The 25,598-nt window shown below is 41.2% G+C and overlaps 1 protein-coding gene across 1 annotated transcript in view; it reads right to left on the bottom strand.

Annotated features, from left to right (window-relative positions):
* LOC136577875 (sodium/hydrogen exchanger 2-like) overlaps positions 1-24,710 on the bottom strand; it is a 64,345-nt gene extending 39,635 nt beyond the window's left edge. Inside the window, exons 1-2 of the mRNA XM_066577796.1 lie at positions 24,334-24,710; positions 13,915-14,378 (exon numbers count right to left, since the gene is read on the bottom strand). Of these exons, the coding sequence (XP_066433893.1) occupies positions 13,915-14,378; positions 24,334-24,556 (687 nt within the window). The 5' untranslated portion in view covers positions 24,557-24,710. The remainder of the gene's footprint in view (positions 1-13,914; positions 14,379-24,333) is intronic.
* Positions 24,711-25,598: the final 888 nt, after the last annotated feature.

Here is a 25,598-nt window from a genome sequence, read left to right as displayed (position 1 = left end):
AACAAAAATACATATTTGGTATCGCTGCATCCGTAAAAGTCAGATCTATCAAAGTAATGCATTAATTACCCCGCACAGTGAACGTCGGCAGAAAAAAAATAAAGCACGTTGGAATTGTGCTTTTTTGGTCACCCTGTCTTCAAGAAGAAATGTAATAAAAAGTGATCAAAAAGTCGTATGTATTCCAAAATTGTACCCACAAAAACTACAGGACATCCCAAACAAAATGAACCCAACTATATCGACGGAAAAATAAAAAAGTTATGGCTGCTAGAATATGGCGACAGAAGATAGTTAAAAAAAATAAAATCTCTCTAAAAAAAATAAAGTAGTACAGAAAAAAAACTATATTTGGTATCATAGTAAGGGCGCCCACCCACTGGCGATTTTTTTCCTTTGCGTTTTGCGTTTTTTCTCAAGAGCAATTAGTTTTGAATGTACTCCTGTCCACTGGCGTTTTTTTTTCAGTCCGTTGCAATTTTTAACATAGGAACTGTCAGTTGCATATGTGTCCTTATTTTTCTCTCAATGCACCCATGAATGTCAATGTAAATTAACGGAAAAAGCCGCGAAAATGCCGCGAAAAAGCCGCGAAAAACGCGCCGAAAACGCTGCGTTTTTCACGCACGAAAATCGCAAACGCCAGTGGGTGGGCGCCCTAATAGTAATGGTATCATAGGTATCATAGTAATCATACTGACTAGAGATGAGCAAGCCTACTCGGCCACGCCCCTTTTTCGCCCGAGTAACGCGATTTTCGAGTGAGTGGGGGGTTGCAGTAGGGGAGTGGGGGGGAGAAGGAGAGAGAGAGGGCTTCCCCCTGTTCCCTGCTGCTACCCCTCGCTCCGTCACGCCTCCCCCCGCCCCCCGGCGCCCCCCAAATCTTTGCACCCGAGTACTGAAGTACTCGAAAATCGCGATGCTCGATCGAGTAATTACTCAAAATGAGTAGGTTCGCTTATCTCTAATACTGACCCATAGAATAAAGTTATCATGTCATTTTTGTTGCAGTGTGTATGCTGTAGAAACAAGACCCAAAATAGCGGAATTTCGTATTTTTTCCATTTCACTCCACTTATAGTCATCTTAATGGAATTTGTAAAAAGCTGTGCATATGCTACACACATAATCACATTCATGTCTTTGGAATGGATATTTAGTAACATACATGTCTGCAACAAATCTGCTGTGTGTGAATATACCCTAAGAGGACTTTCCTATTAGGTTTTAAAAAATATGAACTCCGTGACTACAGCACCCAACCACAGCACCCAGTGGCCTGAGCACCACCCCACATAGACTTCAGTGTCATACAGGTCTATACATGGGTCTACTCAGGAGTGGGGAAAAACTAAATAAATTCTAATATGCAATTATAATAAGCACTGTGCTCTCTGTAATAAGTTATAAGACACTGTGCACTCTGAAAGAAATTATAATACACACTATGCCCCCTGAAAGTGATTAGAATATACACCATGCCCCTGAAATTAATTATAATATGTACTGTGCCCATGAAATTAATAATATAAACTGTGTCACCTAAAACAGTTATATTATGTACTATGTCCCTGACAATTATTATATCAGGCACTGTGTCCCAGAAAACATAATATGTACTGTGTTCTTGAAAACAATTATATTATACACTACGTGACCGGAAAATAAGAGAGCCATACCAGAAGTAAATAATAATCACCCGCTGTCATCTTGCAATTACAATCTGACATCTTCTTTTTGCCCACATATTTCTCATGCAATAGTCTGGGAATCTCCATTCCACACAGCACAGAGTGATCTCTTCAGCGTAATAATTTCAATGTGTCCATTTAATAAGCAGGTGTCCATAAAAGGGACACTCCACTTGGGATGCAGCAGTTAAGAAAAACTCGACTATTTTAGGGTGCTTTTATTGCTGCACCACTCGCCATAATCTTTGAAAATTCCTAGAGAACAGAGGTCTCAGAAGATTGGAAAAGAGCAAATATTATCCCTATCTTCAAAAAAGGGAAGAAGGTCATTTAAGTTAACAAACGCAATCCTATGCAGACGGCCGCGATTTGGCCACTCGAAATCTCACGCAGCAAACAAATCGCGGCATGCCCCGCACAGAAACGTCACTCACCGGTCGCTGGCCCTGCTCTGTGCATGCGCTGGCAGCCGGCACATGAAAGAGCCGGGTCTGCGGGAGAGGTTAGTGCCCGCGCTGCTCTCTGCAGCCGGATCTGACCCGGCCGTCTGCAGGCGGCCTAAATCAACATTTATCCGTGGTGGATTCATCTATGGCTGATTATTTTGCCATGTGTGAAAGTACTCTCAGGTGATAAACTGGAATAGACTGTATAGGGTGAATATATATATACTGAATTTCCATGTCAAATAAATTGCTCTTCTGTCATAAAACAAATATTTGCTTTTTTGTTCTCAAGCAGCTTGGCATTTTCAACAAATTCTAAGGGTACGGCCCTACAAAGTATTCACTATGTACCATGTGTTTGATATGAGGCCCCTGCATGGCTAAAAGCTGCAGCTTACTAATGATTTATGTCATTACACAAATCATACAACCACAGATAACCAAATATAGGGCACAAACAAATTCAAGATCACTGCAGAAGCACGCCTTATTAATCCAATAAAACGACGTACTTTATTACATATGTTCTAAAATACTTACATAAACAATAATATGAGAATACAAATTCTTAAGGGTACATGCGGTGAAGATGAGAGAATAGATAGTCACTCATTTCATGATTTTCTACACATCATCTTGGAGATGTGATATCCATATACGATATGAGTCCCAATATCATACAATCAAGGTAAGAGAATAAAGAATCACTAACTTCATGATGTTCTGCAAATCAACTTATAGAAGATATATCCATATATATATAAGTCCGATGTTGATAGTTGGTATCCAAATGAAGGAAGATGATAATAGCACGCAAACAAGGTCACCATGTAAAAAGTGCCTAGGCCTAGGCTGTCTCCTGCACTGACCCTTATCTACCTGTGGGACAATCGGCCTGAAAAGAACGCACCCCACTCAACCAATGGCTGTCACCTAAAACACAAATCCTGACGCATTCCTCCCACTATTCTCACTGCTGGCATCATCAGTGGATCAAAGTGATAATAAATGAGGACTAACACCCAGGCTGGGTCAGTTAAATAATCTCCTCTAAACTATAAGGACAGTCTAATGGTGGATGTGCTCAAGCTATGCAAATCGTAGAATAGTTAAGCTAGGCCTAGACCCTTTCTCTTTGATGAACAATCAATACCTGCAACCCATTACAGATCACATTATACTCATGTGTGCAACTGCAAGATCAGCCTAACATGCATGCGCAATAGGAACTGGTTCATCTGTGATGGATGAAATGGAACGTATGCAGTGCTCTATTCACCCTATGCAATGAAGTGAACGTCGCAGCGCTTTTAGTTGATTAGTAGATCATGAAATAAGTGACTATTCTTTTATCCTCACAGTATGATATTGGGATTCATACCATATATGGATATCTCATCTCAAAGACGATGTGTAAAACAATCATGAAATAAGTGATTGTTTTCTTACCGTCACCACGTGTTTCCTTAAGAATTTTGATTCTAATATTATTGTTGTTTTTGTGACTATTTTAGAGCATATCTAATTAAGTATGTAGTTTATAGGATTAATAGGCGTGTTTGTACAGCGATTTCTGATTTAAGTCTCATGGTTAATAGCCATTTGATTTTAAGCAAACCGTGCACCTATTAACCATGATTTCATTTTTAGATCATTAATTAGACATAATTGCCAGAAACTTTTCTCCCAATTAGCTGACCCCTAATTCCAACACCCCTCCCCCTTCCTCAACTGAAAAGTGAAAAAAGTGAGTTGAAACTTTACTGGCTATTCTTGACCTAAAAATACATTTGAAGAGAGGATAACAAAACAGGAAGAAATTTTCCTTTCCTTCTGTGTATATATAGTATTTAAATATGGAGGCAGACAGGCGGTGCAATGACTTAATCGCACTTCCCCGAGATCATGGGAAGTGTTGAATGGCAGGCAGAGAGTGGAAAGCTCCATTGCATCCGCCACCAGCAGCTACTTAATTTGTATTGCTTTCCTTAGGATGCCCTTACAATTGAATTCAGGGAACTGTAATGGGATCCAACTTTTCACCAGTGCCCCAATCCAGCTATTTTAACAACTGTTTCGGGAGAACTGGAGAGAACCCTTAGTTTCCTACCGCTGGGCCCACTCCCTCCTTAACTGACTATACAATCTAGTGGACACACATACATTGCATAGAAAGGCCATACTTGCTACAGCTGTGTTACAGTTTGTGGCATGGAGGAAGGACATATGTTTGAAAACACGCAAAAGGAAAGTCCTTTTAATCTTCATAAATAAGAATGTTAGGTTTAAAAAAAAAACATGGAAAAATCCCTTCAACCTTGTAACACTGCTTGGGGATGTAGTGATCCTGACAAACACACCAATGCCTCAAGCCAAGTCAATTATGAGATAAATGAAAAATGTATTGCAGTATATAACGGTTTAAAACAATACAAATTAGGTAAAAGCTTAAAAAGCATATTAATGTAAAATGATAGAAAACAAGGTTATAAAACTGTACAATCTTTGGTTGCCCAGTGGAGCCGGTTGGTCTGAGAGACAGAAAAGATGTCAATAATACACCAACATGTCAGCAGAGAAGAACTGCTGCCTGGTGTGGGCTTCCTAATATCTTATACTGCCATTCCAGAAAAGATGATCACATTTCTCAGCAATAGCAATTCCCCCAATCAAATGTCCCTTCTTTTCTTCTGTACTGCGGTACTTAGCGACGACGCGAGTACCCACATCTTATACACAATGTTAATTGCATATGGGCTGTGGGTTGGAAGCCTCCATTAAACATTACGTCTGCGAGGATTCCGCAGCAAAATAGAGCATGCTGCGGATTTTTTTCCACTCACGGAATATGCATGAAGGAAAAATCAAAACTGCATGCCTTTCAATGGCTGTGTTTTGCTGTAGAAAGTCCACGTGGATGCCGGCTGCAAATCCGGCTGTGCGAGACTGGCCTTAGGCTAGGTTCACACGGGCGGTCATGATTTTGCCGCAAAAAAATCGCAGCAGAATCACGGCAAAATCGCTGCTTTGTTCCTATGATTTTTGAACTCAGTGATGCATTTTTTTTGGAAAAATATTGCATCGCTGCCGCCTGCGTGCAAATCACGCTTTTTTTAATGTGAAAATCAATAGAACTTTTTAACGTTAAAATTGCATCGCAACTCAGGTTTACTGCAATGCGATAAAAAGGAGGCTTCATAGCGAAACATGGGAGATTAAAAATCACACATTGCAGAAAGATAGAGCCTACTGTGATTTTTTTGTTCTCTCAACATCGCATCAGTGAAAACATCACAGATGGGAAGGAAACCATTGTAAATCTTTGGTTTCCTAATCTGCTTTTTTACTGACTCTTGCATAAGGAGAGAATATTGCGCAATTTTCTCGCCCGTGTGAAATCACCCTTACTGTTCCTTATTTACTTTCTTGATATTTGTCAAGAACATGTTAGCATTTGAGAATATCTTAGCATTTTGCTAAGCCTTAGAGACTACATTGTCATCTTACTACCACTCAATGTATTACCACTTCCATGTTTTCAATCGTCTCCCTACTTTAAATAGTAGTAAAAAATAAAGATTTGAGAAAAGGGAAACCAGAAATGCTTTTTAAAAACTCTTCGTAAGCACCATAAGAATGGTATCTATAGGGAGTGTTCATCTACTAGTACAATATCCTATTGAATATTGTTATTCCTATGAATCGCAAAGTTCAACATTTCCATGAATTTGCATGCCATCTTTACACTACCATGCAGGATTTGTCTAGTAACAGATTTGTCCCGGAAATACTACAGCACTAATACATGTCATTGTGTACACATCTTGTGAAGCCAATGAAATCTCATCTGCATTAATAATATCATTTTTATTATCCGTCCAACACACCACTTTTAAACTGAAGAATATGTTACAAGAGTGTGACGTAGCCAGATTGTCATAGGCTACATACATTTTGTAGGAACCCCCCAAAAATGATTGTATATCAATCTCATTGCTGGTCCATTACCATACTCTGAGAAATAATAGAAAGACATTTGCATGAGGAGCTTGGCAACAATGTCAATGTCAGTCTGTTTTCTGTTCTAGCTCCTTAGACTACTGGCAGAGTTTGCTGGCAATAGCACTAAGATTTTGGGATGTGGATAAACTGAAAAGATGGAACTGAAACATCTTCTGACCTTGTCTGTTCCTCTTCATGTGTATATATATATATATATATATATATATATATATATATATATATATATATACCTCTTCGGATCTATTCCATTAGGCCTGATGAAGAACCCTGAGAGGTTTGAAAGCTTGCTGTAACAGTTTTGTTAGCCATCAAGAGGTATCATATCTACAATATTACTTGGTTTCTCTTGCTGGGAGCAATCACATTTTGCTCTTCTGGCTAACACGGTACCAACATTTTTTCTCTTTACCATTTCCGAATAACATTGCCAACAGTTGACTTTAGAAGGTGCAATAGTGCTGTGATGTGCTGTACTGATTGGTTACTTAGGTGACATCCCACCACCAGACCCCATTGGAAGTCTATTAGCTCTAGACCTTGTGGCATTTTGATGGTTTATGTACTACTAGAACATACCTGTGTGATAGTCTGCTTTATAACTAATGCCCACACATCTGATTGACATATCCCCTTCACCTGACAGCAGGGGGTGGGGGTGGGGTAATACATTATTATGACATATGATTTTACCTCCATCGTTATAAAATGTTCAGGGCCAAATTACAGGGAGCAAATTACACAGCATTTCCGCATGCCAAAACAGTCACAATTCGTACTATTGGTGCAGATTTTGACTGGAAATCAGCTATGTACCTGCAGCTGATTTTATTTTATGCATTAATCCCCCTCACCTCCTCCAAAGGCTTCCTACTCTCAGTGCTCCCCGCAGCATTTTCGCTGTGTGTAAACATACCCTAAGACAGCTTGAGGTATGCTGCCACATGCAAAGTGGGGCCAGTAGTAAAAGTGTCCCCCACAGTAGCCTCAGTAGTAATAGTGTCCCCCACAGTAGCCCCAGTGGTAATAGTGATCCCCACAGTGGCCTCAGTAGTAATAGTGTCCCCCACAGTATGTCCCCCCACTGTAGGGGACACTATTACTACTGAGGCCTCTGTGGGGGACACTATTACTACTGAAGCCACTGTGGGGAACACTATTGCTACTGAGGCCACTGTGGGGATCACTATTACTTCTGAGGCAACTGTGGGGGACACTATTACCACTGAGGCCACTGTGGGAGTCACTATGACTACTGAGGCCACTGTGGGGGCTGGTATTACTACTGAGGCCACTGTGGGAGTCACTATCACTACAGAGGCCACTGTGGTGTACACTATTACAGCAGTAATAGTGACTCCCACAGTGGCCTCAGTGGTAATAGTATCCCCACAGTGGCCTCAGTGGTAATAGTGATGCCCACAGTAGCCTTAGTAGTAATAGTGTCCCCCACAGCGGCCTCAGTAGTAGTAGCATCCCTCACAGGGGCCTCAGTAGTAATGGTGACTGCCACAGTGACCTCAGTGGTAATAGTGTCCACCGCAGTTGCCTCAGTAGTAATAGTGATCCCCACAGTAGCCTCTGTAGTAATAGTGTCCTCCACAGTGGCCTCAGTAGTAATAGTTTCCCCCCCTAGAGGCCTGAGTAGTAATAGTGTCCCCCACAGTGGCCTCAGTAGTAACAGTGAATCCCACAGTAGCCTCAGTAGTAATAGTGACTCCCACAGTGGCCTCAGTAGTAATATTGACTCCCACAGTGGTCTCAGTGGTAATAGTGACCCCCACAGTGGCCTCAGTGGTAATGCTCTTACTAATAGTATTCCCTATATCGACCCCAGTAGCAACAGTGACCCCCACAGTGGCCTCAGTGGTAATGCTCTTACTAATAGTATTCCCTATATCGACCCCAGTAGCAACAGTAACCCCCCTCCCCCCACAGTAGCTCCAGTACTAATAGAGCCCCCTGAAACCCATATACTTACCCTGGTTCTCAGAGCGCCACTGCTCCTCTTCTCAGTGCTGCTGCGGGTGGAAGTGTGTGTGCCCGCAGCAGCGCCTCCTCCCTTCTCCTCTCCTCTTGCAGAACCAAAGAGTAGAGATCAGTGGAGGAGGGGACGAAGATCCCGGATGCACACACTGCAGTCAGTCTGTGCATCTGGCAGCGGTGCCGCAGAGTGATTACCAGTTGAGGATCCGCGATCCCCCAGCTGGTAATCACTTTAATGGTGACCCTCACATACTGAAAGCAGGACAAAAGCGGGACAGACGTCCCAAAAGCGGGCTGAAAAGTTGTCCCAAAGCGGAACTGTCCTATCTAAATAGGGACGTCTGGTCACCTTAATATACGTAAAGATGAATATTATTATTTCATCAATAACAGCTATGACAAATGTTAATGAGAATCATGCATGGTCATTTCTGCTCCCTTTTAAAAGTAATGCCACATCTATCAACAGGTTGTGTATGGTAATTGCAGCTCATATCCATTCCCTTCAAGTTAGATGAGTTGCAAAACCAGAAACAACTCATGTGACTCGTTAAGAAAAAAGCCATGTTTTTTTTCAATTCTGTAGAACCCCTCTTTCTTCGGGTTGTTTTCTACGATACTTTCCATGTCATCATTGACAACATGTAGCAGTCCACATGCTACAAGTTATTTTTTGTTTTAAAACGGATGAAAGTCATAAAGGAAAAACAGCCATGAAATCTCTCCTAATTGTATAAATATACACCCAGAGTAATAACACAATGGATTTAGGCTTTTTATAATCCAGCATGCACAAAATAATGTAAATAGGGAAGGCTTTTTTAAAAACTAAGAATTGTCTCAGATTCCATCAGAACCTCTGTAGCCCCGCACAGCACAAACCAGAGGCACGGTACACCTCAAACCTTTCTGGCGTCCTGCAGTGCAGGCTTCCTTGTTAAGCTCTGATCCTTAGCCCATTTCCTTTACACTTTTGTTATTGTTAGTTCTTTGTGACGTAATGCTGCAACTTTACATTTACGATCCTTTTTCACGGGCTGAGAATCTCATGTTTCTTGTTTGCCCGAGCAAACAAGCTGGTGACATCATTACCAGCTTGTCCGCTCTTCTGCAGCCTGTTTAAACTGCACAATACTCATTGAGATTGTTATGTAAAACATTGCTATGTAGAACCTAATTCACAGGAGCGTCAAAACCACGCAGAAGTTAGCTGTGCTAAAAAATTGCGTGAATGGACGATTTCCTGCCACCAAGACCTGGGCTTAATTAGCGGTGAAATTGCCCATTCACATGATTGGGAGCTGCGTGCTGCAGAGAAAAAAGTGCTGCTGCTACGGGAGTCCCCAGCGATGAAGACAAGCCCCGCGCGGCTTCCCTTCATCGCTGGGGACTCCCTTCATCTCAGCAGGAAGAGAGGGGTTCTCCTGCAGAGGAGAAGGAGGGATTTCCCTGTAGCAGGGAGAGAGGGTTTCCCTGCAGGGGAGAAGGGGGGATTCCCCGATAGCAGGGAGATAGGGGTTTCCCTGCAGGGGAGAAGGAGGGATTCCCCTGTAGCAGGGAGAGAGCATTTCCCTGCAGGGGAGAAGGAGGGATTCCACCGTAGTGGGGAGAGAGGGGTCCCTTCAGGGAATTTCAGTCACTGATGTCCTATCTTTTTAGGTGCAATTTTTTTAGCGCAGGTAAAATTCCTTCATCTGTACGTTTCCACAGGAAACCACTGGGTCCAATAGTCCCGGGGTTTTTTGTGCATGTAAGTTAGCCAAAATTCCCCAGTGTGAATGAGGCCTAAAACAGTGAATGATCAGTGTTTAAATGGCATGATAAGTGCACGCGCTGGTGCTGATTTCTATGCCGGCTGAAACGGAAGGACGAGCCAGAAGAGCATAATTCTTGTTTGCCCTCGTTTAAACTCAATGATTATCATTCAGTTTTGCTTGTCTAAACAGAGTATTGGAGACTATACCTATTAGGGGTTAAACAGATGAACATGTTTTTGGAGGTTTTACCGTGCATGAAATTCCCGTCCATAAAACATGGCTAAGCAAAGCTATTGATTTCAATGGATTCGTTCTCACGAGCGTGTATCTCACTTGCAAATTCTGCGTTCAAGAAAAGATAGGCCTTGCCCTAAGTTTGTCCATGTTAGGCAGGACTCACACATGACTGTATGTAAAACCTGCTTGCGGAGACTCGCAGCGGATTCCAGCTGGGAGCCCAGTCATGACTCTGTGCATGGTCGCGTAATGTACTGCGCATGACCGCATACTCTCGCAGGTGATCATGCACAGTACGCCTTTGTTTTTTTATATTTCCCGCGCCGTCGCTTAGCGATGGTGCAGGTACAGCAGCCCATATGCAATGTATATCCACAACCATAGAGCATAATGGGCTCATTTCAATCTTTAAATTGAGTTTATTCACATGAACGCATTTGCACTGTGTGTTACACATGGAAAAATGCTAAACAAAGAAGCATAATGGAATGGATGCTTACAGTATCATATTTTTTATCTATTCCTGTTTTTGGTTTGAAAATACTAAGACGAAATGAAATGATGACCAAAATCCATAAGTATAATTATGGTCTAAGTTTACAAAGGCTTAAATACAGCATTCAGGAATTTTCTCCATCTTTAAAAAGGATAAAAAGAAATCTCTAGTAAACAATTGCAATGGACAAACTGAAGTACACTAAGTGCTCCTTAATATTATATATCAAGACTGACCGGCTGGGTCTCTTCACAGCCACAATAATGGCTCACTGTAATTTAGGAGCCTCAAACATAAAAGCCAATTTGTCAGATGTATGTCCTATCTAAACACTGGCTTTTATTATCACAGCCACATCTCTGCTGTAACCTCAACACAATCCTGTTTTCTGCCATTGTGGTTTCCCTGATTGTATATCTGCATATACACACAATAATGACTTTGTAGAGCTAACAGGTTCATGGTGGCATTTATTTAATGAAATCTAAATACCCAAGAAAAACAGATCTGAGGCTCCCACAAGAATTGCAGCGCTTTGCTGCGATTTTACTTTAGCTTTTAGCCACGTCCCACCAGCATGTTTTAGTGCACCTTATTATTATGATGGGTGATGAGGTGCGCTAGACGCACAATTATAGAAGATGTTGCAACCGAGCGCACTGGTCTGCGAAGCCCCATTAATTTCAATGGGAGCGTTATACCGCAATCAACGTGGCAATAAAAACGCCATGTTAAACGCAGTAAAAAACGCCTGTGTTTGAGAGGCCTAAGGCCACTTTTACATGACCGAGAAACTCACATGAGATTTGTGCATTGCAAGACACGCAAATCTCACATGAATATGAACCCCATTCTTTTGAATGGAGTTATATACATGAGCGACGTCCAATCTCTTTGCCTTCCTCAGAACGCAACACCCATTGGTTTCCATGGGACCATTAATGCCATACTGATCCTCCATTGTGTGTGACACTTACACAAGAGGATTGGAACTTCACAGATGCGATGCAAGGTGTTTTTGCTTGTAAAACGCCTCGCATCCACGGGTTTTCAGCATGCAGAAGTTGAACGACTGAATGACTTTGCTCAGTCGTTCAGTCTCTGCATGCATTTACTTGGAACGATAATCATCCTGTGTAAGAAATGGTGAACTAAATAAATGTAATGGAGATTACTTAACAAGTATCCATCAGGGTGGTTTCACACACAGGTTTTTATGGGAGTTATCGTTGTACTTTTTGAGTCAAAGCCAGAAGTAGATTACAAAAAAAAAAGGATGAGTGTTTAAAGCCACCCTTATACTCCTTCTTGCTGAATTCACCTCTGTGTTTGTCACAAATACTGCAACTAAAAGATCCCCAAAAGAGGCGCTAGGTCTTATTTTCTGGGAGGTCTTATTATACTTACCTAGTAGGCTCGGTTTGAGTTCTCCCACTCTTCTCCATAGCTCCAGCGTGCTTGCTTCAGTTCTCGGTTGCCTACAGAAGATCGCTTCTTGGTTACGGCATTCCTAAATCCCGCCTCCAGGAAGCGATGGCTCTGATTGGTTCTCAAGCACTTCTCGGCCAATCAATGCAGTGCTCGATGAACCAATGAAATGGCTGTGATTAGTTCATTGAGCACTGCATTGATTCAGGGAAGAGCTTATTTTCGGGAAAACATGGTAGTATAGATATTGACACAGTTACAAGCAGAAAAAAAGATGCATCTAATTACCGTGGCTTCATATTTAACATTGAAGTGATAAAACTTGGCTTAAGATACCGGCATACAGCTAATATATAATAGGTTTTGAGCTGTGCCAAAGATTATGTATGAACCATTTTGCAAATAATATCAGAATTTGCACCAACTTTCATGTCTTGTTTTTTTTCTATATAAAATTTAATTCTTACACCATTCACAAATTTGCTCATATGGGCCTTGTTTACCAAAATAAGAACAATTTACAAAAAAACAGACCTTGTTGTCCATACCAGCCAATCACAGAGCAGGTTTTAGCACAGTTGATTTACTGGGACATCTTGGTGAGTCAAGTAGCCTGATATCTCCTATGATGGGAGGTATCATTCATTCCTACAAACAATGGAACTCTGAACGATTTTTGTAATTAATTGTTAGGGCAGCTTTACAGACGCTTAAGCGCAAAAACACTCACTCCACAAAACATATTTGTGCTGTGAAGGAGTGCTTTTGTGCGCATGCCTGTGTAAATACTGTGCGCATTTGTGCAAGCAGGCTCGTTGACATGGGCGGGGGAATCACCGCACACTGATTTAAATGGCTATTAAGCCCAATTAGGAGTCGGTGTTCGCAGGTATGTGCAGTGTTTTGTGCATACTAGCGCATACATATGTGCGCATACCCACAAACTCCTATGGGGACCTTTGGTGCGCAAAAAAAATAGAGCATGTCACAGGGTTTTTTCCTGCGAGTGAAATGCGCACACGAAAAAGAACTGTGAAAATGACTCCATTCAAAACAATGGGTTCTATTCTCTGTGTATTATGCATGCATATTTTGCATTTGTGCTGTGAACTAGACTTTTTTGCACATTTGTCTGTGTATTTTACTGTAGTTTTTCTGTGCTCAAGACTTAATTTTTTGTGTGCGGGACACAACCATTTTTTTTCAAGAGGAACTGCACAGTGTTTCACGCATCCAAATTTTGTCGCACAAAAATATGTGCTTGTGAACGAACCCATTGAAATGAATGGGTCCCATACACTGCGTTTTGTGTGCGCAAATACGTCCATGTAAACCTGTTCTTTGGGTGCATTCAGACGACCGTATATCGGCCAGGTATTCACACCCAGCCGATATACGGCGTCTCTCTCTGCAGGGGGAGGAGGCTGGAAGAGCCGGGAGCAGTGCTCTAAGGTCCCGCCCCCTCTCTGCCTCCTCTCCACCCCTCTCCGCCTCTCTGCATTATTTGCAATGAGAGGAGGCGCAACAGGGCGGGGCTAAATTTCGGAAATTAGTTCCGCCCTTGTCCCGCCTCTCCTCATTGAAAATAGTGCAGGGGGGTGGAGAGGAGGCAGAGAGGGGGCAGGAGCTCAGAGCACTACTCCCGACTCGTCCAGCCTCCTCCCCCTGCAGAGAGAGATGCCGTATATCAGCCGGCGTGAAAACCCAGCCGATATACGGTCGTCTGAATGCACCCTCAGACTGCAAACTGATGAAAATACACTTACTATAATAGTACTCAGATTACTACACATAATTATAAGAGCAGCAAAACTAATACACTTTAAAAAAAGTGAAATAATTCATATACTCACCACTGTAATGGCATCATTCAGCAAGGATTCCCCAAATACTAAAATGTATAATTGGTCATTAACATGGATATTTTCAAAAACTGCGAGAACAGCCACTGGGTCCACAGCCGCAAGTAGGCTGCCAAACAACAGGCATTGCAACAAGGAGATATTTAATAGCCCAAATGCTCCAACCTGACATATCCCAAACAAGGATATACCAATTCCAAATGCGTTCCACAGAGTGCCCACTATGGCATACAAGAGTATTGTGCCCACATTGTCAAAGAAGGGGCGTGTGGGGAGGAAGTAACCCGCATCCAGCACAATTGGAGGTAGAAGAAAAAGGAAGAAGACATCAGATGTCATTGCAGGAGGAGACTTTTCATTGACAGCAAATATAATTCCACCAAGGACAAGTCCAACCAGGATGAGTAAGCAGCTCTCTGGCACTATTGTATGCAGCTTGTGGTAGAGATGGAAGCCTGGAAAAAAGGGGAAAATAACCTGCATTAAAATCCAGTCTTGTTAAAACAGAGGTAGTATGAAGAACCACAAACTTGGAATATCTTGTATCCCGTAAGTAAAGAACGGCCATCACTTGTCTTTATTGAAATAAAAAAAGGTTTTCAAAAATGCATATGTATTTTAATGAGGTATGAAATAAGTAAATTACAAGCGTGACAACATACAGGGGTAGCAGCGGTAATGCATGGTGCGTTAGCATGCTACTCTATTAATGAGTCACGCTGAGGCTATGCTAATTGCGTTACACCTTAGCAGCCCTGCTGCACAAGCTGAAAGGTGTCGGGCAGTCTGTATTACAGAGTGCCAAACTTCCAAGTTGGCAGTGCTATATCTGTAGGTTTGGAGCATATGTGCATAATTCATACATGTAGTAACATCTTGTGTAGAGGTGTAGCAGCAGCATTGCATGTGTTATAGTCTAATGCTGTAAAACTAGAACCTTCAAAAACTTGACCTTTACAAATGAGCACCATTTAGAAAAAGTAACAAAAAAATAAAAAGTCACATCTACAAACACTTCCTATAGGGGAGAGACAAAACCTCCACACCAACGTCTATCAAACACAGGGAACCTGTTCTTTTTGTGTGAGAACCTCAGCTTATGAGTGTATATGGTATAAATTATAAACCTGTTACTACCGTGTTTCCCTGAAAATAAGACCCTGTCTTCTATTAATTCTTGCCCCAAAAGAGGCACTAGGTCAGCTGGACATGAGTGGTTGCATCTGTTCAGACTGTTATTCAGACTGAGGTTCCGTCTACAAAGTTCCCTGGAAATACGGTCTTCCCAAATTCGATTAGTAACTTTCTGTATTCAATTTTCAGGTTTTTGTAACTTTGCTTCTGATAAACATATAAAAACTAAACTTGGTGCAAATGTTCTGTCAGTGGTGCCTTGTTTCCCTTTTCCCTTACATCTCAGTGTATGATGATGAATAGGGAGAAACTGCCATGTTTCTTATTACCCAATGTGGGAAATAGGAGACACTACTCGAGATAGTAAGAGGCAATGTTTTTTCCATGTTGCGCAATAAACATTATAAAATGGAATATGTTGTCAATTAGTGCCTTTCTGTAACATACTAACTGATGTTATTATGGGATCTGTGCATATCGCTGTTGAGTCAAAAAAAATGAAGTTGTCGCAATCGTCCCTTGATACCCCTTTCTCCCCTAACGGTTTCTTTGAATGAGGTTTTTCCATAGTAAAATCCCTATCCAAATGCACTTTCAGGTATGTATCATGAGGGGGTGCCTAATTTTGGTACCCCTTCTTCTAGCCAGAAAAGAGAGCCTGTTAAAGAAGCAGCTCTAACCCAGAATGACCATGTATTAGGTCCACTGCACACGGGCGGAAATTCCGCGGTGGAATTTCCTGCAGAATTTCTGCCTGTGCCCGCTGTGATTTGTCCGTGAGAAAACACACGCGGAAAACAAATCGCGGCATGCTCTATTTTTGTGCGGGTCTCACAGACGCCCGCACAGAAATGTCAATGGTGAGGGTCGGCTCCGCTCTGCGCATGCGCCGGCTGGCCAGCAGTTGGCGCATAGCAGGAAATGGAAGACGCTGGGAGCAGGTGAGCCGCAGGTCTCTGCAGCGGCACGGGTCCGCATCCTGCTGCGAGAATTCTCACAGCTGGATCCGACCCGGCTGTCTGCAGGTGGCCTTTCATAGTTCTTTGCAGAATTCAATGAGTGCAATGATCCTGCATTGATCCTAAAGGGGAAATGTGTAGGTTCTGAGAGCTGATGGTAATAACACTTCACTGTATGTGATTCTTGTAGCCAGACCTTGGTGGTAAATGCAATGAAAGGTTGCTACAGAAGAAAATAGGGGTAAATAGAAGAGGCCTTAAGTAGACTTACATGAATATTATACGTATATATCAGTATTTCCCAACTCTAGTCCTCAATATTTCCTCAATATGGCACAGGTGATGTAATTCTTTTGAATGCCTCAGACATTGCCACAGGTGGTGTTACCAGGGCCGTAACTATAGAGGATGCAGGGGATGCGGTTGCACCTGGGCCCAGGAGCCTTAGGGGGCCCATAAGGCCTCTCTTCTCCATGGGGAATGTAGTACTATGAGTAAAGCATTATATTTGGGGGCCCTGCAGTTTTGCATCGGGGCCTGGGAGCTTCAAGTTACGCCTCTGGGTGTTACTATAGGATATCCTGAAAACATGACCTGTTGGGGTGCCTTGAGGACCGGAATTGGGAAGCACTCATTATATACATATATAGGCGGCACTGATATGTGCCCGTCCTTCTAGTGGCATGTCACCAACTCTACTGAATTGTCAGAATGAACATGAAATCAAAATTCATCTACAATTTAACATGTATTTCTGTACAATTGGTACAACCTTTCTTTTTTATGTATGGAAGTTCAGTTGACAACAGTGATGACTAAACTTTGCATACTCTTAGCTCTGTCCACCATGCCTGGGACACACTTAAATGCACCCGATGTCTTAGATGATCCATTAATATAAAAGCTTGGTATGATGGTAGCACATTGCTTTCCTAGTTACATTATCGCTTTCCTAAAATCGAACACATTTGGCAACTAAGTTTGTGAGTGTAATCACAGCAGTGTTCTTTAAAGAGAAAGTATGTGCACATAGACAGTTAAAGCAAGTGTGAGAGGCCTAGGGAACAGCAGTGTCCTACACTATTATCAGTATGTCTTTGGTGAGAAGAGACTATTCTTAAAGGGGTTCTGTCATTTAAAAAAAAAAAAAAATCAACACTTTCCTATTACTCGCCCATCAGTCTTCTTACCACATCTTCTCCTCGACGATCTCCTCCTGGCTCCTGCAGTCTCCGCCGAGTAACCTCACTGCATGTCGGCTGGATCCTCTTCTTCCTGTTATGGAGCATCCATTCTCAGCATTCTCCTTCAGGCTGGTCAGTGTATGTTAGCAGGGAATGCCAAGCTATTGCCGAGACTGTTGAGCACTTGTGGCAAGACAGCACACATGCAATAGCTCGGCATTCCCTGCTAGGCAGTATACGCTACATCACTAGTGACGTAGCATACATTGCCCTGCAGGAAGGAGACTGCAGAGAATGGATGCTTCGTCACCAGAAGAAAAAGAATCGCTCCAGCTGGTAGTGACATGACCCTGGGGACTGCAAGAGCCAGGAGAAGATCGTCAAGGAGTAAATGCGGTAAGTAGAATGCCTGGGGAGGAATAGGTAAGTATTGATTTTTTTTGGAATGACAGAATCCCTTTAAATATAGGTTCACACTTATCTTGCAAGAACATACAGAAATTGCACATACACCGACTCCTAATATTCTTCAATTCAAAATTACTTTTTATAAATGAGAACAGTCCTGTAATCCATTAGAGAAGTCTGCTTATGTGAGATCCATTTTGACAAAACATCTAGTTCCATTCATATTAGTATAACCTTTGCAGCTAGAAATTGGCTGTTGTGGTCACCTATCACATATAATGAACAGTACATTAGCATAAATGGAAGAACAACAGAAGCAATGGGGAACAAAAGATACCAATGGTGTGGAACTGAAGCAGAACCAGTAAATATATAGCAGTTATCTTTATATTTTAGGCCATTTTCAGATATTTTAAAGTGCCAGAAAACCCCTTTGATAAGCCTTCTTTGCCAGAGGGAATTCCAGTGAGTGATGGAACAATCCTCCATAGCACCACCTATTGGAAGGTAGCTATACTATGAGTCAATATCCAACCTTTTAATAGACATTGTAACATGGCTAGGGATGTAAGCTAAACCAGAGTGCCCTTTGACACATGGAGATGTTGGGTAGGTGCTTGAGGTGTATGTTGGAGCCTTCGGGCGTTGTCATATTGGTGTAGCTTCATATATGCTAAAGATAGGGGTTTCTGCCCCAAGTGATTACGTTAATGGTGATGCCAGTAGCTCAGAAAACTGCAAGGGCTGAAGCCCACTTAGGACCCACCTCCTCCCTAGCTCTAAGCATGGGAGGTTTTACATACCAAAGGCACTTGGTATAAATAGACTGGAGCAATGTCACAGCTCCAGACCCAGAGGAGAGTGAGGGAGAATAGAATGTGGTGGTGGCTGTTTTATAGGAGACACAGAGCAGTGCTGTCCCCATGCTAGGGGATGCAGTGCTGGAGAAATCACCGTGAGCTCTGACGACATTGGCGTGCAAACGTAACTGAACTACAACCCCCGGTGGCATATATGATTAAATCCCTGGCCAGGGTGGGGGTAAATAGACTCATAGGGCTGTGTGTAATATAAAGGGTTAATATGGCACGCAAGGTCTTGCAAGGGTTACTAACATATGTGATGTTATGTGTTATGAAAGTATAATAATATATGGGATGTTTACAATGTTGTGCATAAATATTAGTGTCATAATGATGACGCGCAATGGCGCAGTTAGACACATGACAAAGAGTGTATATGGAATCAATGTAACGCGGGAGTGAAACCACTATGGTAATAGGAAGAAGATGATGATGGTGTGATGACCTCTGGATTGAGATATGGATGATCTCCAAAATGTGTGACTTGTTCTATAAGTAGGGACTCTGCTCCCACAGGCATTTAAGGTCGAGGCTTTTCGCTACAATTATTGTGTATGTAGGGGTTACACCATCGTTATGAGAAGTAACAAAAGGCTCTGGAAAATATATATATGTTGGTGAAAGATGCCAAGTGATGAGAAGTACTGTCACTTTAAGAGTACAGCTGTTTTAGGAGAGAGAGTTTATGCTATCAGTTTACTGCCATGTTTCCTTGAAAATAAGACCCTCTCTTATATTAATATATGCCCTAAAAGAGGCGCTAGGTCTTATTTTTTTTTGGGGGGGGGGGGGTCTTATTATACTTGCCTAGCAGGCTCGGTCCAGGTCTCTCCTGCTGCTCTCCGGAACTCCAAAGCAATTCTTTCAGTCCTTAGCCACCCATAGAAGATCACTTCCTAGTTACAGGTTTCATAAATCCCGCCTACAGAAGCGATGGTTTTGATTGATTCTCGAGCGCTGCTCATCTAATCAATGCAGAGCTCGCTGAACCAGTTCAATAGCTGTGATTGGTTCATTGAGCACTGCATTGATTGGCTGAACAGCGGTCGAAGAACCAATCACAGCCCTCACATTGTGGAGGCAGGATTTAGGAATTGGCTGAGCCGCGGCATTGATTGGTCAATTCATAAATCCGCCTCCACAACGCGATGGCTGGGATTGCTTCTTTGACTTTTGCTCAGCCATTCAATGCAGTGCTTGATGAACCAATCACTGCCATTGCATTGGTTCATCGAGCGTTGCATTGCTTGGCTGAGCAGCGCTTGAGAACCAATCAGAGCCATCACTTCCTGGAGGTGGGAATTATAAATCCCATAACCAGGAATTGATCTTTTGTGGGCAACCAAGGACTGCAAGAAGCGCGTCAGAGCTCCAGAGAGCAGGGGGAGGCACCTGGATTAAGACTACTAGGTAATGTATTTCTTTTTTTTTATTTATGTAATACGGTTAGGGCTTATTTTCAGGGTAAGGCTTATATTTAAAGCCTCCCTGAAAATCCCTAAAAAATCAGAGTACGGCTTGTTTTTAGGGTTGGTCTTATTTTCGTGAAACAGGTTATGTAATGTTAAAAGTACATGGGCCCTCCTATGAAGTGTTGTCTGTTTCTTATGCAACTGTTCAGTAAAGGTGATATATTTTTATAGAAAAAATGCATGCCATGTCTTCCTCCATCTGTCATTGCTATGAGATCCAGAACCTGCGTGGCACCATCCGTGACCGGTTCCACAAAAAATGCATGTGCCATCTTACAGGTTGTGTGCATTAGAACAAAAGGTGCAATTTATAGCACATGCATAGGCACAAATATAGTGGCTACCTATTAGACTGTTGTTTCCCAACTCCAGTACTCAGCGCCCCCAACAGGTCATGTTTTCAGCATATCCTATAGTAAGAACACCTGTGGCAATGTCTGAGGCACCAACAATAGTTACATCACCTGTGCAATACTGAGGAAATCCAGAAAACATGAGGGTGCCTTGCAGACTGGAGTTGGGAAACAGTGTATTAGTCAGCAGTGATGGGGTGCGTTAAAAAGCGCTGTCAAATGCTGTAACATGTGTTCGAAAATGTGCGGTTTTGCATGGCGTTTTCTGAATGCATGTGTGAGAGCAGCCTCAGACATCAAAACTAGCGGGACATTTTAGTAAAAACACTGTCGAATGTATATACCAATAAGATGGCTACATAGCAAGGTGAACACCAAGTAAAAGAACCAAGTACCCCTCCATAATATGAATAAAAATATATTTATTGTATTTACAAAAGTAGTAAAAAGCACAAAGCCATGATGAAACTAATACCAAAGATTACCCTCAATGTATGATTCCATCTCATGTTCTCATGTTAGAAATCAATACATCTCACACTCCAAATAATGAAAAGTCATATAGAAATAAAGTGCTAGTGCAAAGGAGATACCAAAATGAGATGATGCCCAGAAACAGTACAAAACTGCATGGGCAAAAATGAAACAAATGATGAAGCCATGGCATTGCCCTTTTTTACGAGTTTGTGATTACAATACAGATATTTTTAGACATACGGCGTAATACATGTTTTTTCTACTTGGTGTTTATAGTGGCTACCTGTATAATGTTATAGGCCCTCTGACCCCTTTTTTACAAAATGCAGGCTGCTGTAAATTAGGATCATTTAAGTCAGTTATGAAAGATGTGTGTGGCCAGCACCAAGTCTGGAGTAAATGTTTTCCATTATATGATGCTGTATTTTAGACTATATGCAACTTCCTTCCAAGTGTACTGGGCACATACATATCAGCACATTACTGTAAGATTCTTTTGTGCTCCTGTATTGTGTGTATGACAGTTATGTTTCCTCTGAAAGCACAGTCATTACTTGTGGTCAACCACATATAGATTTATGCCATACTGAGAATCATACTATTTATTCCTTATCTAATAGGCTCATCTTGAGAACTGTTGTCTAATTGTGTTTCACGAACTTGCCAAATGAACGCAATTAGAGATTTATTTTTATTTCAGTATAATGGTAGCTTAGTGTTAGGGAGGTGCTTATCAATTATTCATGGGAAGTAATCTGGCAACAGAAATTTGTACAGAACTAAATGGTGAGGTATTAGCTTTCAGTTTTTTCCACCTAATAAAATATCATATTATAAATGCATATCTATCTAATCTATCTATCTGTCTATCTATCTATCTCATATCTATCTATCTATCTATCTCATATCTATCTCATATCTATCTCACATCTATCTATCTATCTATCCTACTCACATCTATCTATCTCATATCTATCTCACATCTATCTATCTCACATCTATCTATCTATCTTACTCACATCTATCTATCTATCTATCTCATATCTATATATCTATCTCATATCTATCTATCTATCTATCTATCTATCTATCTATCTATCTATCTCATATCTATATATCTATCTCATATCTATCTATCTATCTCCTATCTATCTATCTATCTTACTCACATCTATCTATCTATCTCATATCTATATATCTATCTCATATCTATCTATCTATCTATCTATCTCATATCTATCTATCTATCTATCTATCTATCTATCTATCTCACATCTATCTATCTATCTCATATCTATCTCTCTCATCTATCTATCTATCTATCTATCTCATATCTCTCTCTCTCATCTATCTATCTATCTATCTATCTATCTATCTATCTCATATCTATATATCTATCTATCTCACATCTATCTATCTCATATCTATCTATCTATCTATCTATCTATCTATCTATCTCATATCTATCTATCTATCTCATATCTATCTATCTATCTATCTATCTATCTATCTATCTATCTATCTATCTATCTCACATCTATCTATCTATCTCATATCTATCTCTCTCATCTATCTATCTATCTATCTCATATCTCTCTCTCTCATCTATCTATCTATCTATCTATCTATCTATCTATCTATCTATCTATCTATCTATCTATCTATCTATCTATCTATCTCATATCTATATATCTATCTATCTCACATCTATCTATCTCATATCTATCTATCTATCTATCTATCTCATATCTATCTATCTAACTATCGTGTTAATGTTAAATACTTTTGTCTAACTGTTATAGTCAGATTATAACTGAGAATATATGTATATATATATATATATACACACACACACACACATATATATATATACACACACACACATAGATACATACACACAACAAAACAGACATATTTATTATAATAAGAATTTATACAATATAGAGATCAGGCAAATAATTTGTTACATTTGGCAAAATCTGGGCTCTTGTCAAAATATGTTTACATAGTGAATCACAAAGATGGTCAGAGACGTAAAGGTAATTTGGGTTATCCAGGTACCATTTAGATGTCAGTGTTTTTTAGTCTTCCCATATTGATAATCATTAATGTCATCATTACAATTACTATTACACGTTATGCACATGACAAAGTGTCGCTGCACAATCCTCCATACAGCACCCTAATACCGCATGTGTAATATGTCATCTAATGGAGCATGCAATTAATAACTTCCTGTTGGTTTCCATATAAATCTGACAAATAAACCCTGCATGAATTCAGAGGCATATTGGGATAATCTATAATATGACACTATACATTTATGAGTCTGCACAACTCGGGAGGGGAGGGGGGTATAAATCCATACATTGATGTGTATGAGGTTTCCCTATAAATTGGCAGAAGTTTCCCAAATAGTTCCATATCAACATACAAGTGTCATAATTCTCTCCACAAACACTTGTACCACATGACCACTGGAATATTGCTATAGGTGACTGCCTTTCATGTACTGTGCTCTTTATCGGTGTTATAGAAAGAAGTTATGTGGATTTTACTTTTTAAGTTTTCCAAGTGAATAATGAGTTAACAACAGCATTTACCATAGTGTGGAGTTATTCCCATGATAGGTGTCATTGTCAGCTCTAGCCTGTGATACACACTGTCATATACCAGTCATTGCAGTGTCTATGGACAGTCATAAAGGTGGGGGCTGCAGCTCCTGTGCAATGATAGGACCATTTAATTAAAGTGGAGCTCCACTTTAGGCTTTATTCACACGAGCGTTTTTACGCAGCTATTTAGCCACGTTTTTACGTTGGCCGTAAATTGCGACCATCTGAAGCATTGGCTTTCAATGTATTCATTGACATGATCGATTTTTAGCCGCGCCAGAAAAAATGGCACATACGCGACCGAAATCGACAACCGAATTTATACCCTGACGGAAAAGATAGGTCTTGACCTAACTTTTGACCGATATATGCTGGTGGCTCCCATAGACTTCTATGACTCCATTCACACGATTTTACGGCGCATGCGGCGACTGTAAAAACGCATACGTTCTTGTGAATGAAGCCTTAGTTCCAGTTTTGTAACTTTATTAGAGAACTGCACAATATCCTTACCTAACCTTATTACCTGGTATTGCAGTTTAGTCCCATTCATTTCAATAGATCTAAGCAGCAATACCAGATACAACCCACGGACAAGTTATAAAACAACCTGATGATTTCTTTAGATTCCATTCCAGAGGGAATAAATGCAATGCCTGGGTATACAGCATGTGTGGCATTTTGTTTGGCATGGTGATTAGATAATTGCACATGGGTAATAGCAGTGAAGCCTGAATGGCATATGACATAATGCCACCTTGTAATATAACTAAATTTAAACATGCCATAACGTATTGTCTATATAGTAATCTTACATTATAAACGCATGCCCTAGCCTGGCATGCATGCCCCAAAACTGCAAGCTAGATAATTCCTTTCTGTATGAAGTAACTTTGTAAATGACAATGACAGGTGTAGTAATGGAAAAACATCAGGTCTACTCACCAATTTTAGCCAGAGAAGCAAGAAGAATCCACAGAGTGATCTCAAAGGGCACCTGTACATGAGGGTAGTCAAGTGTGACGACTGGCAGCCGCTCTGGAGCGGTCTCCTCATGGTGAGTGCTGCTCTCTTGGCTAGAGCCTGAAGATGAACTGGTTAACTGCGCAAATGTGATAAGACAGATAGACAAGGAGTAGAGCAAGCACCGATGCATTGACTTCTTCATGGTGTATTACTCTATACCTAGTAGTAAGCACACAGATGTGCCTTCTTCACTATGTAAGAGAGGGTCACACAGGCATTGTCACCATCCCTGGCACTGCTAGATAATTAGAATCAGTGCCAGCCGATCAACTGATTCAGAGAGACCTTGTAATGACTTCCTGCCTTGTCTTCAAGAGTCATATAAGAGAACAGGTGCTGAACACGGTGCCGCCCATCAAGACTGACACAGCCCAGCAACTCTGTCCTAATCCCGCCTGCCTGACAGGGAGCTGCAGCCAACAGTACAAGAGCTCAGCCTGTGGGTAGGAAGCTGGAGAATTGCTAGAAATGCCTTGGTTACTACTGGATGCCCTCCTCTCAACAGGCAACGCAGAACAAAACTTTTTTTTTTCTTTAAAGAGAAAAAAGTGCAGCATCACGTCAGAATCCTAATAAAATGTCTTGGCTTATATTAGAAATGAATAAAAGATAACTTGCATCTCATGATAACGGGTAGGAGAAAAGGAAACAATTTATTGAAAGACATGTAACTGAATTGTTCTCAAAAGCCATTATAAGTAGATCACAAAGTCATGAACAGTAATGTGTACATAACATATATGTATCTTCAAATACTGGCATCAAAGAATAATTCCATACAGGGCTGTAGATAGCAGATTGACAACCCATATAGGCAATGCAATGTCAAACATAATCATTTCCACACAGCTTTTCCAGAAACAGATAAAGTGTTTTTCATTGAAATAAAGTAATGAAATGGGCATGAATCACTGAACAACTAATCACATTTAGGCCGCATGCACACAGGCAGGTTGGATTCCGCATGCAGTAGCCCACAGTGGAATCCGACCCTGTGCCCAGCCGGCATCCACGTGTACCTTTATTTTCTTCTTCTTTTCTGTACTGCAGATGGTCCGCACAGCTCACAGCCGGACATGCACAGTGCAGAATTCTGCTTTTCCCACGGAATCAGTGGCCTGTCCGCAATGTCAATGTAAGCTCTCGCTCACAACCTGAAGGTGGTGAGCTGAATCCCCACGTGG

The sequence above is a fragment of the Eleutherodactylus coqui genome, chromosome 1 (assembly GCF_035609145.1).
Source record: "Eleutherodactylus coqui strain aEleCoq1 chromosome 1, aEleCoq1.hap1, whole genome shotgun sequence".
NCBI classification, from domain to species: Eukaryota; Metazoa; Chordata; class Amphibia; order Anura; family Eleutherodactylidae; genus Eleutherodactylus; species Eleutherodactylus coqui.
This window is presented reverse-complemented; position numbering and strand designations above follow the sequence as displayed.